The sequence below is a fragment of the Narcine bancroftii genome, chromosome 5 (genome assembly GCF_036971445.1).
Source record: "Narcine bancroftii isolate sNarBan1 chromosome 5, sNarBan1.hap1, whole genome shotgun sequence".
Classification (NCBI taxonomy): domain Eukaryota; kingdom Metazoa; phylum Chordata; class Chondrichthyes; order Torpediniformes; family Narcinidae; genus Narcine; species Narcine bancroftii.
The window spans coordinates 18,060,601-18,075,085 of NC_091473.1; the positions used below are offsets into that span (position 1 = coordinate 18,060,601).

The window sequence follows — 14,485 nt, forward strand, 5'->3', positions numbered from 1 at the left end:
TTCTATCTTCACCTGAAGATAATTAGCAAACCTCAGGTATTCAAGTTTTGGTTCATTAAGTATTCCATAAATGGGAGCTTGCAAATTAAATCTTTTGTCTTTGTAAAACTGCTATTCTCTAAATTGGAAGAAGGAGCATAATTCAAATTATTCTATTTAACCTGTTTGCACAGAACTGTATTGCCACCCATGAATCAAATGGAATTGACATCATCATTGCACTAATTCTTAATGATATAAACCCACTGGGGAAGAAGAGAATGGACCTTGTGCTGGAATTGAAGGTAAGATCAATGGGCTGAACACTATAATTTCTTCCCTGATTACACAGGTATGCTCCTGGGAACATAAACAAACCTTGGGAGAGATTCATTTTTGCTAAGTTAGTTGATCTTTATGCAGAGCAGATGTTGAGTTTGGGTGGAGGTTCATGTGAAGAACCATTATATTGGAAGAGTGGTGTTTGCACCATCCTGTATTTATTTCCATTGATTTGAATGAAAGTGAATACCCACAGAGTTCTTCCAACACATTGTTTTTTGCTTTTCAAAATTGAATACTGTATGGGGATTATATGGTGGCTTGTACGATAAAGCATCTTCTGTTGTCAGGCTTAAATTGATTCCTGATCTTGCCTACCCTTGGACTAAGATGAATAAACAATAACTTGTGCTTTATCCACCACAGGGCAGCCCATGAACCATGGCTCAGAAGTCATGCCTGCTGCCGAGGGGTAGGAAAGGGGAGAAGAAGTAGAACCATGTCTAATTAGGCTGTTGCTGTTAGTAGAGAGCAGAACAACATTGAGGAGAAAGAGGATAAGCTGCTGTTCTGAAATGTGGAAAAGCCCATGATCTTTGAGTCCCCAAATTGTTCAACATCACTGTTGCTACCATTCCCTCTTGATTCAGCCCTGCAAATTTAAATGCAAGTTGACAGATCTGATAGTGCAACTTAATTTATCCTTAAACAATACCCCTCTGTAATTAGATGATGTAGCTTTTATAGAAATCATTTAAAAACATTTTTTTACATTTCGACGTACAGCACGGTAACAGGCCATTTCAGCTCACAAGTCTATGCTGCCAAATAACGCCAAACTAGCGTACAACCCTTCTACGTTTCGAATGGTGGGAAGAAATGAGCCCCTGGAGAAAACCTATACAGACATGGGGAAAAAATACAAACTCCTTAGAGACAGCCCAGGACACGAACCCCAGTCCAGACCCAATCACTGCTGCTGTAAAGGCATTGAGCTAACCACTACGCCAACTGTGTCGTCCTAATGTGTGAAGTGAAAGCAAATATATACAACAGTTTGATGCATTAGCAATTGCACGTTGAAGTGTATTATGTTCTGCATCCGGAGTTTGCCTGTGTAAACAATTATGAAATTAAAATAGGACAGACCTGAGGAAGGCTATTCAGCCCATTGTGCCTATGCTGGACTCCTCAGCACTATCCTTTTTAGTTTCATTTTTCTTCCTTTGCCTGTTAACTGTTTAAATGTTTCCTTTTCCCAGAAATATTTTCCTTTTTTGTGTTATGGATTCTGGTTTCACCCATAAATCTACAGATTGACCTACAATTTGCCCGAAGTAGAGACCTGGAGTTACTGAAGAAGAGAACTAAACTCAAAACCAAATTTAATCTACTTTCCACTAGTCCAATTGAACAAAAAATATTGAGAACTAAGAATTGATTTTATATTCTTGGAGAAAAATCTGGCAAATTACCAGCCAATCAATTGAAAGCTATTTCAATAAAAAAAAACAAATTAATAGGATTTCTCTCGCAGATAGTACAATAATCACTGACCATTCTAAAATAAATGACAATATTTAGAGATTTATATTTTAAACTATATTCTTCTGAACTTAACAGTGAAAATGATCTGATCAATGATTTTTTAGATCATTTGGATATACAAATGATATCCCAGGAAAATCAGTGAAGTTTGGAACTTCAATTCACAAGAAGAACTGCAAAAACTAATATCCTCTCTACAATCTGCAAATCATAGGCCCAGGTGGATTCCCAGTGGAGTTTTACAAATTATTCTCTAAACAACTTATTCCACGACTTAACCTAGTATTGAATGATTCATTTTGAAAAGATAAATAACCTCCTCCTTTTAGCGAGGCTGCAATTTCTGTGAGTTTTTTTAAAAGAGAAAGATCCTGATAATTGTGCATCCGACAAACTGATTTCTTTACTCAATATGGACATGAAGATTTTATGAAAAATTTTAGTACATCGATCAGACAATATTTTACCAAGAATAATAAATTTAGACTAAACTGGTTTTATTAAAAATAAATATTCTTATCATAATATTCATAGATTCATTAATATTTATATCCTCCTACTCACCCTAATAAATGCATTCTTTCCTTAGATGCTGAAAAAGCATTTGATAGAGTAAAACAGGAATACCTATTTACCTCTTTAGTAAAATTTAATTTTGGACTAGATTTTATTCAATGGATAAAGCTTTCATATGCCTCTCCAATAGCATCACTTCATTCTAATTTTCAATAATCAAACTTTTTTAAATTACAAGAGGAACGATACAGGTTTGCTCCCTAATAAGCCTTCTGCTTTTTGATTGAGTGGTTGAGTCATTATCTGTTGCTTTATGAGCAAATGAAGATTTTTAGAGGCTTGTTTAGAGGACTTAATTACTTTTTGTGTCCAATCGAGAGGTATCCATACCAAAGATATTGTCGTTACTTACATGCTTTAGTAAATTCGCAGGATATAAGCTTAATCTGCAGGAGTGAACTATTACCACTAAAAGGCCCACTCTCTCTATATTGTAATGATCCTTTTAAGATAGTGAAAGATCAATTTAAATATCTAGGTGTTATGATAACTAAAGATTTTAAAAACATCTTTAAAGAAAACTTTGTAGTTTTATTTAATCGGACTAAAGCAATACTCTTTGGATGGTCACCATTTTCTCTAACTATGATAGGCTGTATTAATTCAATTAAAATTAAAATCTTTATATTTATTTCAGTCATTACCAGTTTTTATTTCTAAGTCTTTCTTTGACATCTATTATCTCATTAGATATATATATATATATATGTGTGTGTGTGTGTGTGTATATATATTCTGTAAGGAAAGAAACCAAGAATAAATAAAAGTTATCTTCAGAACACAGGAAATAGTGGAGGACAGTCATTACCTAATTTTAGATTTTGTATTTGGATAATGAACATAAGGAATATGATGCAATATGTTCTTACAGTGACTTCCCGAATTGGATGGAAACAGAATTGAAATCCCTTAAAAATACTTCCTTATGGGCAGTATTGGGGTCACCTTTACCTCTCTCTTTTCCAAAACTAACAAATAATTTAATAATGAGACATAGATTGAAGATTTGGAGTCATTTTAGGAATTAGTTTGGAATTATGTGATTTATGTTTATTAGTCCTATTCGACTCAATCATTTATTCCAACCTGCGATTTTAGATGCAAACTATGGAGAATGGAATTGTCTAGGAATTAAAACTTTTAACAATCTTTTTATCCAACAAAATTTTGCATTTTTAAAATTGATGACAACATTTAATCTGCCAAACAAACATTTTTTAAGATATTATCAAATTAGACATTTTATTTGTTCTAAACTTTTACTATTTCCATATTTTCCAGATCTGAATTTCATAGACATTTTTTGAATTACAATTTGTACATAAATGTATAATATCTGCCTTGTATTATAAAATATTGAACTTAAAAACAGTCTTTTTAATAGGATCAAAACTGAGTGGGAGAATTATCTTCACATGTCTATTTCAGAAGAAGATTGGATTTCAGTTTTGGCCATTATCCATGATTCATCTCTGTGCTTTAGGCATAGTTTGATTCAATTGAAAGTGGTACATAGGGTACATTTTTCTAAAGTTAAGATTACTTGAATGTACCCAGATATCAACTCATTGTGTGACAAATGTAAAAGATTTGAAGCCTCTTTGATACATACGTTTTGGTATTGTCCCAATTTAGCAGACTATTAGACAGCTATTTTCAGAACCTTTTCGACCATCTTTAGAACCATGTCCGTTAATTGCAATGTTTGGCTTCTCCAGTAAATGTAAGCATGTATTTAATGTCAAAAACAGGTCTTAGCATTTTCTACATTACTGACTAGAAGAGGAATATTGCTTAAATGGAACGAAAACTTTCCACTCACCCATAAACAACCCTTACTGAATATTATGTCCTTTCAAAGTTTGTAAAAAAAAAAATCAGACATAAAATGTTATGAAGATTGAGATCTCTTTCGATAAAACTTGGGGTCCTTTTATAGCTTACTTTCATAATTGGAATGATCATGGTGCGGTGATGCAGTAAATGGGGATGTTGGATCTCCAGAGGCCGTTGCTCGATTTCAAGTCTGCTTGAATATTAAGTTCACCCTTGGTTTGTGAATGGGGTTACATCTTTATAATCAACCTTTTTTTTCCCTTTTACTTTTTTGCTATTCACTATATGTTTAGATTGGAATATGAGTCCATTATTATTATTTTTGTATGATATGATACCAATCTAAATGGATATTATATTTAATTTATATGGACTTATAATGTATGGTTGTATGATAAAGCTCGACAAAAATAATTTTTAAAGAAAAGATAAATCTACTGATCAAGCAAATGTATGTTATCATAGCGGCAAATGCTAGTGCAACTCTATTGCAGCACCACTGACCCCGGACTCAAGTGTCTGTCAGGTATTTGCATGTTCTCCCCATGACTGCGTGGGTTTCCTCTGGGTTCTTTGGTTTCCTCCAACGCTCGAATGGCGTATGGTGTTAGTATATTAATTGGTCACATGGGTGTTATTGGGAGAACAGAGGCTGAGGGCCTGTTAAAACTCAATTAAATATTCTCCAAGCTATTCCAGTCATGCAAGTTGATACTCTAATTACTGACTTATGACCAGTGCTCTGTCTAGTGTTGTCAAAAACAATTCAAACTAACTTTTCCGCTGTAAAGAATTCTGTTTTTCTTCTTGCATCTCATCACAACTGACAATTTATTTTTTTTTTGCTGAGTTTTTTCCTGGCAGCCTTCCCACATTTAAATTTTGACTTGATCAGATGATATTGTTGTAGTATTGACAGTAACATTTTTTAACCCCAACAAATAAAACTTGGGTTCCAACCTGAGTGCTTTTTGAGAAATTTCATCCATTGTGCACTTCTAACTACATTATTTGGCATTGGAACCAATATTTTATCTATTACGGGTAATCCCCAACTTGCGACCTATGCAACATGCATTCATCCACATGTACAACCGAATTTTTTTTGAAATATATGAAAAAATATAAAATTTATGCAGTCTATGTTGTATTATTTGACAAACTATAACAGAGATACAGTGCATTTAAGAGCCAAAATGTGCATACTTACTTTGTTTGTTGGCATCCGGGGTCCATAGGCTGGATGTGGCCATCTTGATTCCTGTGCACATGTGCAAGTCTTCAGTTGGCGCATGCACATTGGGTTCACACATTGGAGTTCGCTTGGCGCATGCACTGAGTTAAGGGAGCATGGATGCTCTCAACAAGGTAAGTATGCACATTTTGGCTCTTAAATGCCCTGTGTCCATGTTATAGTTTGTCAAATACAACATTTGATTAAAAAGTTTGCTTTAAGACTTTGGTATTCTACACGTGCAGGCAAAATTCCGACTTGCATCTATTTCAAGATATGACCAATTCTTCAGTCCCAATTACTGTCGAAAGTCAAGGAGTACCTGTACTCTTAAAATGTTATTTAAGCTTCAAGACCCAGGTTTGATCCCAACGATGGCTGCTCTCCCTGCATTGTCTCTGCTTGGACACTTTGGTTAAAGCCTCCTACATCTCAAAGAAATGCTGAAAGATTAATTAATTCATGTAAATTACCACTTGGAAGTTAATGCCAAAAAGAATCAAAGGGAATTCAATTGGCAATTGTGTGAGAGAAATAGCTTACAGGGCTACAGGGAAATAAAAGACATCATGAAGCAAAGGAATTGTTGAATCGTTTATTATCATGTGCACCGAGATAATGTAAGAAACTTTGTTTTGCATTCTATCCAGACAAGTCAGCCTCTACATCATATAGCAGGTTGTTCAAAGCATAGTGTTTAAATGAAAGCAAAATTGCAATGTATAATGTGGATTTAGTGGTGCATTATTAGTAATTCTGATGGTGTTAAAGTAGAGATTTGAGAGAGCAGAATGATCGTGATGAAGGAGAGATGTTTGGAGCAGCTTGCAGAAAGTTGCCAGAATCTGGTACCATTTTATTGGTTACCTCTGCAGGCTGGTCTGGCCCTGATGGACTGAATGGCCTATTTCTGAGTTTTTTTCCTTAAGTGATCTGTCTCTGTAAATGAAGGCAATTTGAAGATGTCCTAAGCAGGCATCATAAAAAAGAGGGTATTAGTTGATGAGATGAGTGATTATTGTCACATACCTAATTACAATGCATTTATGCACTGAAATTCTTGCTGTTGCTTATTGGATACATAGACACACCAACTCTTTTGGTAAGTTGTTCCCACAATATGCCATGTAAGAAAAAAAACAATAATACATAAAAGATACATAAATATTCAGCTGATTGGAGCCCTCAAATGAGCTTGGTTACCACAGCTTAGTTTCCGCAAGCAGTAAGTCTGTATTCTAAAGAGCAGTGAATGGTAAGGCTGCAGGCTGCCCACTGATGATGTATATCAGTTACATCCAAGGTTAAATGACCAGACAATGTTGCACCTTTCCAATGGTATATGGAGGATGAAGGATGCTATGGAAGGAGATTGCCAGTAATGAGGTCACAGGAAGGGTCAGAGATGACTGAGGCTGCTGGGAGGCCAAGGCCTATGCCACTCAAGGTGGAGCAGGAGCATTCAAACGTTGGGAGACTTGTGTAAGAGGTGGATTGAGCGATCACCTACCCACATAGGCCATCAGCCACTGCCTGCCCCATTTGTGGCAGATTCCGCAGTTATCAGATTGGTCTTCTGCACCACCCCCAAACTCATCACACTTGAGCGGAGATTAGTCCTCGGTGATTTCAAAAGACTGCTGAAGCAGAAGAATGGACAACAAAATCCATCTGATCCCATCTTTGTACTGTGCTACTAAATGGGAATTGAATCGCATTACAGTACACATGAAGTACTTGATTGCAATTAATTAACACAAACCAACTGCATCTTGGAACATTAAAGATATTTAAATATAGTGGTTTGTGGCTGGAACCAGGCGAAGTAGTAGAAACAGATTGATAGCAAAATTTAAGGGGCATTCAGACAGACATTTGAATGTGCAGGGTAAGGTAAGTGGAAGGCCTTCAAAGGGTGAAATTTATAGACTATAGAGTTTTCATGTTCCAGTCAGGATTAAAGGCAAAGTTAACAGGCATAGAGAGCCTTGGCGATCTGGGTAAGAAGAAGAGAGAGTTTATGGTAGGTATAGGCAACAAGGAGTAAATGAAGAACTAGAAGAGTGTAGAAAATGTAAGAAAATACTCGAATAAAATTAGGAAGGCAGAAAGAAGATATGAGGTCGCTTTAGCAGATAATGTGAAGGTAAACCCGAAGGGTACAAATTTGTTAAGAGTAAAAGGATAGTGAGGGACAAATTGGACCCCTGGAAGATCAGAGTGGTCATCTATGTATGGAGCCTCACAAGATGGGGAGATCTTAAACAGTTTTTTTTTGCATCAGTATTTACTCAGGAAACTGGCATAGTACATAAGGAAGGAAGGGAAACAAGCAATGATGGCATGGAACATATAGAGATTAAAGAGGAGGAGGTGCTTGATGCCTTGTAGTGAATAAAGGAAGATAAATCCCCCAGGCCTGGTGTGATTTTTCCCTCGGACTTGGGGGAAATTAGCGTAGAAATTGCAGGGCCCCTGGCAGAGATAGTTAAAACATCCTTTAGCTCCTGCTGAGATGCTGGAGGATTGGAGGGTAACTCGTGTTGTTCCATTGTTTAAAAAAGGCTCTTAAAAGTAAACCAGGAAATTACAGACTGGTGAGCCTAATGTCAGTAGAGGGTAAATTACTGGAGGGTGTTCTGAGAAATCGGGTAAACAAATATTTGGAGAGTTGAGGGCTGATTAAGGATAGTCAGCATGGCTTTGTGCGTGATAGGTCGTTAGAGTTTTTTGAGGGGTTACCAAGAAAGTAGATGAAGGAAAGGCTGTGGATGTGTCCACATGGACTTTAGAAAGGCCTTTGACAAGGTCCCACATGGGAGACTAATTCAGAAGCATCGGACACTAGGTAGTAAAATGGATTTGAAATTGGCTGAATGGAAGAAGACAGAATGTGGTAGTGGATGATTGCTTTTCATACTGGAGGCCTTTGACTAGTGGTGGGCCTCAGGGATCAGTGCTGGGACCATTGTTATTTGTTGTCTATATCAATGATTCAGATGATAGTGTAGTAAATTGGATCAGCAAGTTTGCTAATGACACTAAGATTGGAGGCATTGTGGCAGGAAGGAAGGCTTTCAAAGCTTCCAGAGAGATCTGGATCAACTGGAAAAATGAGCCAGATTGGAGGCATTGTGGCAGGAAGGAAGGCTTTCAAAGCTTCCAGAGAGATCTGGATCAACTGGAAAAATGAGCCAGATTGGAGGCATTGTGGCAGGAAGGAAGGCTTTCAAAGCTTCCAGAGAGATCTGGATCAACTGGAAAAATGAGCCAGAAAATGGCAGATGGAGTTTAATGCAGACGCATATGAGGTATTGCAATTTGAAAAGACAAACCAAGGTAGGACATACATAGTAAATGGTAGGGCATGAGGAGTGTAGAAGAACAAAGGGATCTGGGAATACAGATACCTAATTCCTTGAAAGTGTCATCACAGGTAGACAGGGTTGTGAAGAAAGCTTTTGGCTTCTTGGCATTCATAAATCAAAGTATTGAGTACAGGAATTGGGATGTTATGATTGGTGAGGCCAAATTTGGAGTATTTTGTGCATTTCTGATTGCCTAACTACAGGAAGGATATCAATGATTGAAAGAGCGCAGAGAAGATTTACTAGGATGTTGCCAAGTCTTCAAGAGTTGAGTTGCAGGGAAAGATTAAACAGGTTAGGACTTTATTCCTTGGAGCTAGAAGAATGAGGGAAGATTTGATAGAGGTTTACAAAATTATGAGGGGTATAGACAGAGTAAATGTGAGTAGGTTCTTTCCACTTAGATTAGGAGAGATAAATACAAGAGGACCTAACTTTAGAGTGAAAGGGAAAAGGTTTTGGGGGAACATGGGGGGGAACTTTTTTGAATATTTTATTTTCCAAAGACTCAAGCAAATCCAATAAACAAATTATTATATTCTCTTTCCACCTATTATGATTTATAGAGTCCTTATTTCCCCATCCTTACACCTTCCCCTCCCGATCCCTTAATTATACAAATGCCAAAATATAAAAATACAAAAACCACTTAAATGCCAACAAAGACAGTGATCGTCCTCAAGGCTAGAGGCCCTCGGATGTTAAATGAGAACAGGTAAGGGCAAAAACACAGCGTCTGCACCACATTTCTCATTTCATAATCTTAACCCTTTACCTGATAGGATGGATTGTTTCTTTTCTCTTATTTTAGGGGTGTGAATTATATCTGTGCACCTATGTGCCTCAGATACGGATGCCACGCTTCAATGAATGTATCATATCTCTTCCGTAAATTGTAGGTGATTTTCTCCAGGGAATGCAACACTGTATTTCCATATTCCATCATGCGATATTTAGCTGGGAGTTGGAGTTCCACAAAACTGCTATACACTTCCTGGCTACTAACAAGGTGACCTTCACAAACTGAGTTTGTGTTTGGACAGTCTAAACTGTACTTCCCCAATGTCTCCGAAAAGGTACAACTTTGGATCCTGTGGAAAATCCACCTTTGTCATTTTTTTCCAGAGTGTCCTCCAGGTCATCTCAGAAAGATCTCACCCTGTACACAGCCATGTGGAGTTGACAAAGGTTCCTACCTCCACACTGCACCTAAAGCACATTTCCAAAATTTCTGGCTTTGACTTGTATAATTTCATCATTGTGAGGTATAGCTGATGCAAGAAATTATATTGTGCCAGCATGTGTCTGGCATTAACAATTCCCATCAGACTATTCAAACACACATCTTCCCACCATCGTTCATTAATTGTTATGCCAAGTCCGACTCCCATCTTTACCTTGACCGATGTAAACCCGCTTCAGGCATTCACTTTGGGTTATGGAATACATCCTACAGTCAGTCATTGTTGTTCCCAGTTTGTCCATTAGGAAAGATCTTAATTGCAGAAAGCAGAAGAATGTTCTATTCGATAACATATTTATTCTTCAACTGCTCGAATTACTTGAGCTTCCCTTGAAAGTAACAATCCTAGATACACCTGGTCCCCTTCTGGCACCAGGTGCCCAGGATTTTATTGCCCAGAGTCGTGGGTATTGCCTGGTTCAAGAATATTTTAGAAGAAAACCCCACCTTCAATCCAACACAATTATTTATTCTTTGCTCCGTCTGGCACACAAGGGAGAACTTTTTCACTCAGAGAATGGTGGAAGTGTGGAACAAGCTGCCACCTGATGTGAATATGAGCTCACTCATATGTTTTAAAAATAAATTGGATAGATACATGGATGGGAGAGGTCTGGAGGGTTATGGAATGGGTGCAGGTCATTGAGGCTAGCGGTATGATATTTCAGCACAGACTAGAAGGGCTGAATGGGCTGTTTTCAGTGCTGTTGTGTTACATGGTTCTAGATCATCTGCAGCAGATGGAGTTCATTTAGATTGACATCCTGGTTGGCGCAGATGCTGTAGTCTAACAGCTCTAGGTTCCTTTTTTTTTAGTGGCATGTTTTTAATCATCTATTCAGTGAATCTGATGGTTCACCTAGTTTTGGTGTGATTGTGGATGAAACAGCATTGTTAGGCAGAATTGTTTGCCGAACAAGCTAACAAGATATCAGACTTAAGATGCCGCCATCTATATGTGTAATTAAATCAATGGCAGTGTAATGGATAAATATTGGAAGGAATTTGGTAAAATTAAAGTAGGTTGCATGCATACACACATTTTAAAAAAAGATCTTATTTGAAAGACTGAAGAATTCATATTCAGGAACATTGAAGAATCTTTGGAGACTTTTATGCACATTTCACAAGTAGGTGCTAATTGAAATTATGTAATGAAATGAATAGCCATTGTTTTGGAGGAGACAAACTGGCTGTTTGCAAGTACCAACAGGGTGCTCACAAAAAGACCACTCCTGGGTCTTGTTTATCTAAGACAACAGCTTGACCAAGAGAGGAGAACTCCTGTGGCATTTGCTGAAGAAGATGGGGGTTTTGCAAGTGAGAGAGTTACATGGGCTTTCTGGCAGTTGGAGAGAGAGAGAGGTGAGACCAATCTCAACAAGCTCTCTTAGCCAGTGTGTGTGACACTGAAAGCAGCTGAACAGTGCAGGCCAGGAAGAGCTGGTTGGAAACGGGAAATTCCAGAGCAGTGAATGGCTGGAAGTGCTATCTGTCTGATGGTTCTCTTGGAATAAGTGAAACAGAAAGGAACTCTGTGGTAGCCTGAAAGAAAGAAGTTACCATCAGGAGAACCCTGATGGGGCAAGTTTCATCAGCGAGACATTGAGGTGATTAATGGTGGTACCTCAGTTGTGGACAAATCTTTCTCTGAAAACCCTACAAGAACCTCCCTGAGCGGTAAACATTTACCTTTCGAGCACCAAAGCCTGGTGAACTTTATACATGTCAAATTCTGTGCACAGTATAAGAATCGCCTGCAACCAGAGAACTTGGAAGAAGGAGAAGTGAGATTGAACTGTGAACCAAAGAACTTTTCTTAAATTTACACACACATTACAGACACGTGCGCTTCGAATTAGAAGGGGGTTAATTTGGGTTGGTTAAGTACAGAGATAAGTTAAAGTTTGATTATGTTTTCATATTTAAAGTTATTTAAAAACAACCTCTGTTTTAATAACTACATGTCTTGGTGAATGTCTATTGCTGCTGGATTTTGGGGTCCTTTGGGCTCGTAACAGCAATCTTTCATACACTGATATGAAATATTTTCTTTCGACAGAACAATGCTTCTAAGCTGCTGCTGGCAATAATGGAAAGTAGACACGACAGTGAAAATGCAGAGAGAATACTGTATAACATGAGGCCCAAGGAACTGGTAGGGAGTGCTTTTTTTTAGTTTCACTTTACCCTTTGCAGGAGAGATTGCTGATGAAGTGAATTATTCTCCAGGTGGAGGTGATAAAGAAGGCCTATCTGCAAGGTGAGGTGGAGTTTGAGGAAACGGAGGAGGGTGAGGATCACGCAGCATCGCCCAGAAATGTCGGCCATAACATTTACATTCTTGCTCACCAGGTAAAATAGTGATGTTCATTGTGGGGTCAACCAAGATTTATGGGAAAAGAAGGTGTGATTGCATCTGGCCTGGAGATGGGTGTGGCAGGAACAGGATGTTGATTAGTTTTCTGTTTCACTGCACAAAGTTCTTAAAGATTGTCATTGTTTATTTGTTAAGCTTGCCATTAAACGAGCATATTTTTTTAAACTGCAGATATTGGAAATCTGATATAAATGCTGAAAACACTAACGTTAGGCAGTGTCAAGGAGATTTGAAGTGAAGGAACCCCAGCTTGAAATATTAATTCTTACCTTTCCAGAGATGTTTTCTGATGCGTCGAGTGCTCCCTACACTTTTATTTCAGAGAAAAATACTTTTCTATTCCACATAATTTAAATGTATTGTCTAGTACATTAGCAACTTCCCAGCACCACCCCTAGGACCACCTACACCTACCCCAGCACCACCCCTGGGACCACCTGCACCTTCCCCAGCACCACCCTTGGAACCACCTGCACCTTCCCCCAGCACCACCCCTGGAACCACCTTCACCTTCCCCCAGCACCACCCCTGGAACCACCTTCACCTTCCCCAGCACCACCCCTGGGACAACCTGCACCTTCCCCAGCACCACCCTTGGAACCACCTGCACCTTCCCCCAGCACCACCCCTGGAACCACCTTCACCTTCCCCAGCACCACCCCTGGGACAACCTGCACCTTCCCCAGCACCACCCCTGGAACCAGCTGCACTACCCCATCACCACCCCTGGGACCACCTGCACCTTCCCCAGCACCACCCCTGGGACCACCTGCACCACCTCTGGAACCAGCTGCACTTTCCCCATCACCACCCCTGGGACCACCTGCACTTTCCCCAGCACCACCCCTGGGACCACCTGCACCTTCCCCAGCACAACCCCTGGGACCAACTGCACCTTGAATATTTATCGATGAACTTGATTATACTTGTAATTGAGCCAGCAGTTGCTCTGCCTTTCCAACTCTTGGAAGTACTGTATTGGAGTCATAATTATACAGTGGATCTTGTTGATAACTTTATTCTTATGTAGAACGTAAAAAAGAAAGAATACCTTAGCAAAAATGCCATGAATAAGACTAAAAACAAAATCAGTTTGAAATGCTCAGAAGATCAGGCTGCATCCATGGGAAGAGGAACAATGTAGATCTTTCAAGTCAAAGGTTCCTCATCAGAACTGGAGAGAGAGAATGGAAGCTCATTAAACTGAATGGAGGGATAACTCTAGCTGGTAAAACAAGATCAATGATCAGTTATAGAGTGAGAACATAAAGGAATACAGGAGTTACAAAATGTAGAGCAAGAAGACTCGTCAGGCTGGACATGTCTTCCACTGGCAGATGAATGAAAAAAATAACTTCCTATAGATGCTGTGTGACTGGTTGAGTTCTCCAGCATTTTTGCATATTGCACTTCAATCCCAGCATCTCCAGAGACTTTCTGTGATGATGTAATTTGGGGGGAGGGTGTATTATACTGACTGCTACTTGTGTATGGAGTTGCTTGCTGTGGCTATGGCTGTGTAGATGCTCCACCCTACTGGTATAACAGATGGAGATGTTTTCCCACTGGCCAGTTAAGTGGTGGTTTGTATGTTAATAAAAGCCCTGTATTAGTATAGCATTTGTCTGGTCCATGTCTATGGCATATCACTTGTTTAAGAGCCAATATCACAGATGGATGACTGACACAGGCAGAGAAATCAAGTTAACCCAAGTAAAATTCAGCATCAAATCCAGAAAGTTACAGTGTGCTCAGACAAACAAAGGGAAGATCTGGATTCTCTCCTTCCCAGATTCGGTGAAGGGTCTTCAACTCTGTTTCCCATCTCACTCATGCAGTCCTGGGTATTCCCAGCATTTTTCTGTTTTCACTTTGGCTTTCCAACATCTGCAGTTGTTTTTCTTCTAACTTGCATCTGAGATTGACGGTAGAGGTAAGGTGACCAAGTACAATTGCCATGAAAATGTTTTTTTTAAATTCCCCCCCCCCCCCAAGATAACTAATTAAGTGTAACAAATCAAAGGATTCATAATATGATT

The 14,485-nt window shown here is 38.8% G+C and overlaps 1 protein-coding gene across 8 annotated transcripts in view; it reads left to right on the forward strand.

Annotated features, from left to right (window-relative positions):
• The window catches only part of itpr1b (inositol 1,4,5-trisphosphate receptor, type 1b), a 571,367-nt gene that overhangs the window by 376,693 nt on the left and 180,189 nt on the right, over nucleotides 1-14,485 (forward strand). For all 8 annotated transcript variants that reach the window (XM_069936919.1, XM_069936913.1, XM_069936916.1 and 5 more), the window contains 3 exons: nucleotides 174-284; nucleotides 12,129-12,224; nucleotides 12,299-12,421. In XM_069936919.1, coding sequence (XP_069793020.1) covers nucleotides 174-284; nucleotides 12,129-12,224; nucleotides 12,299-12,421 — 330 coding nt within the window. The remainder of the gene's footprint in view (nucleotides 1-173; nucleotides 285-12,128; nucleotides 12,225-12,298; nucleotides 12,422-14,485) is intronic.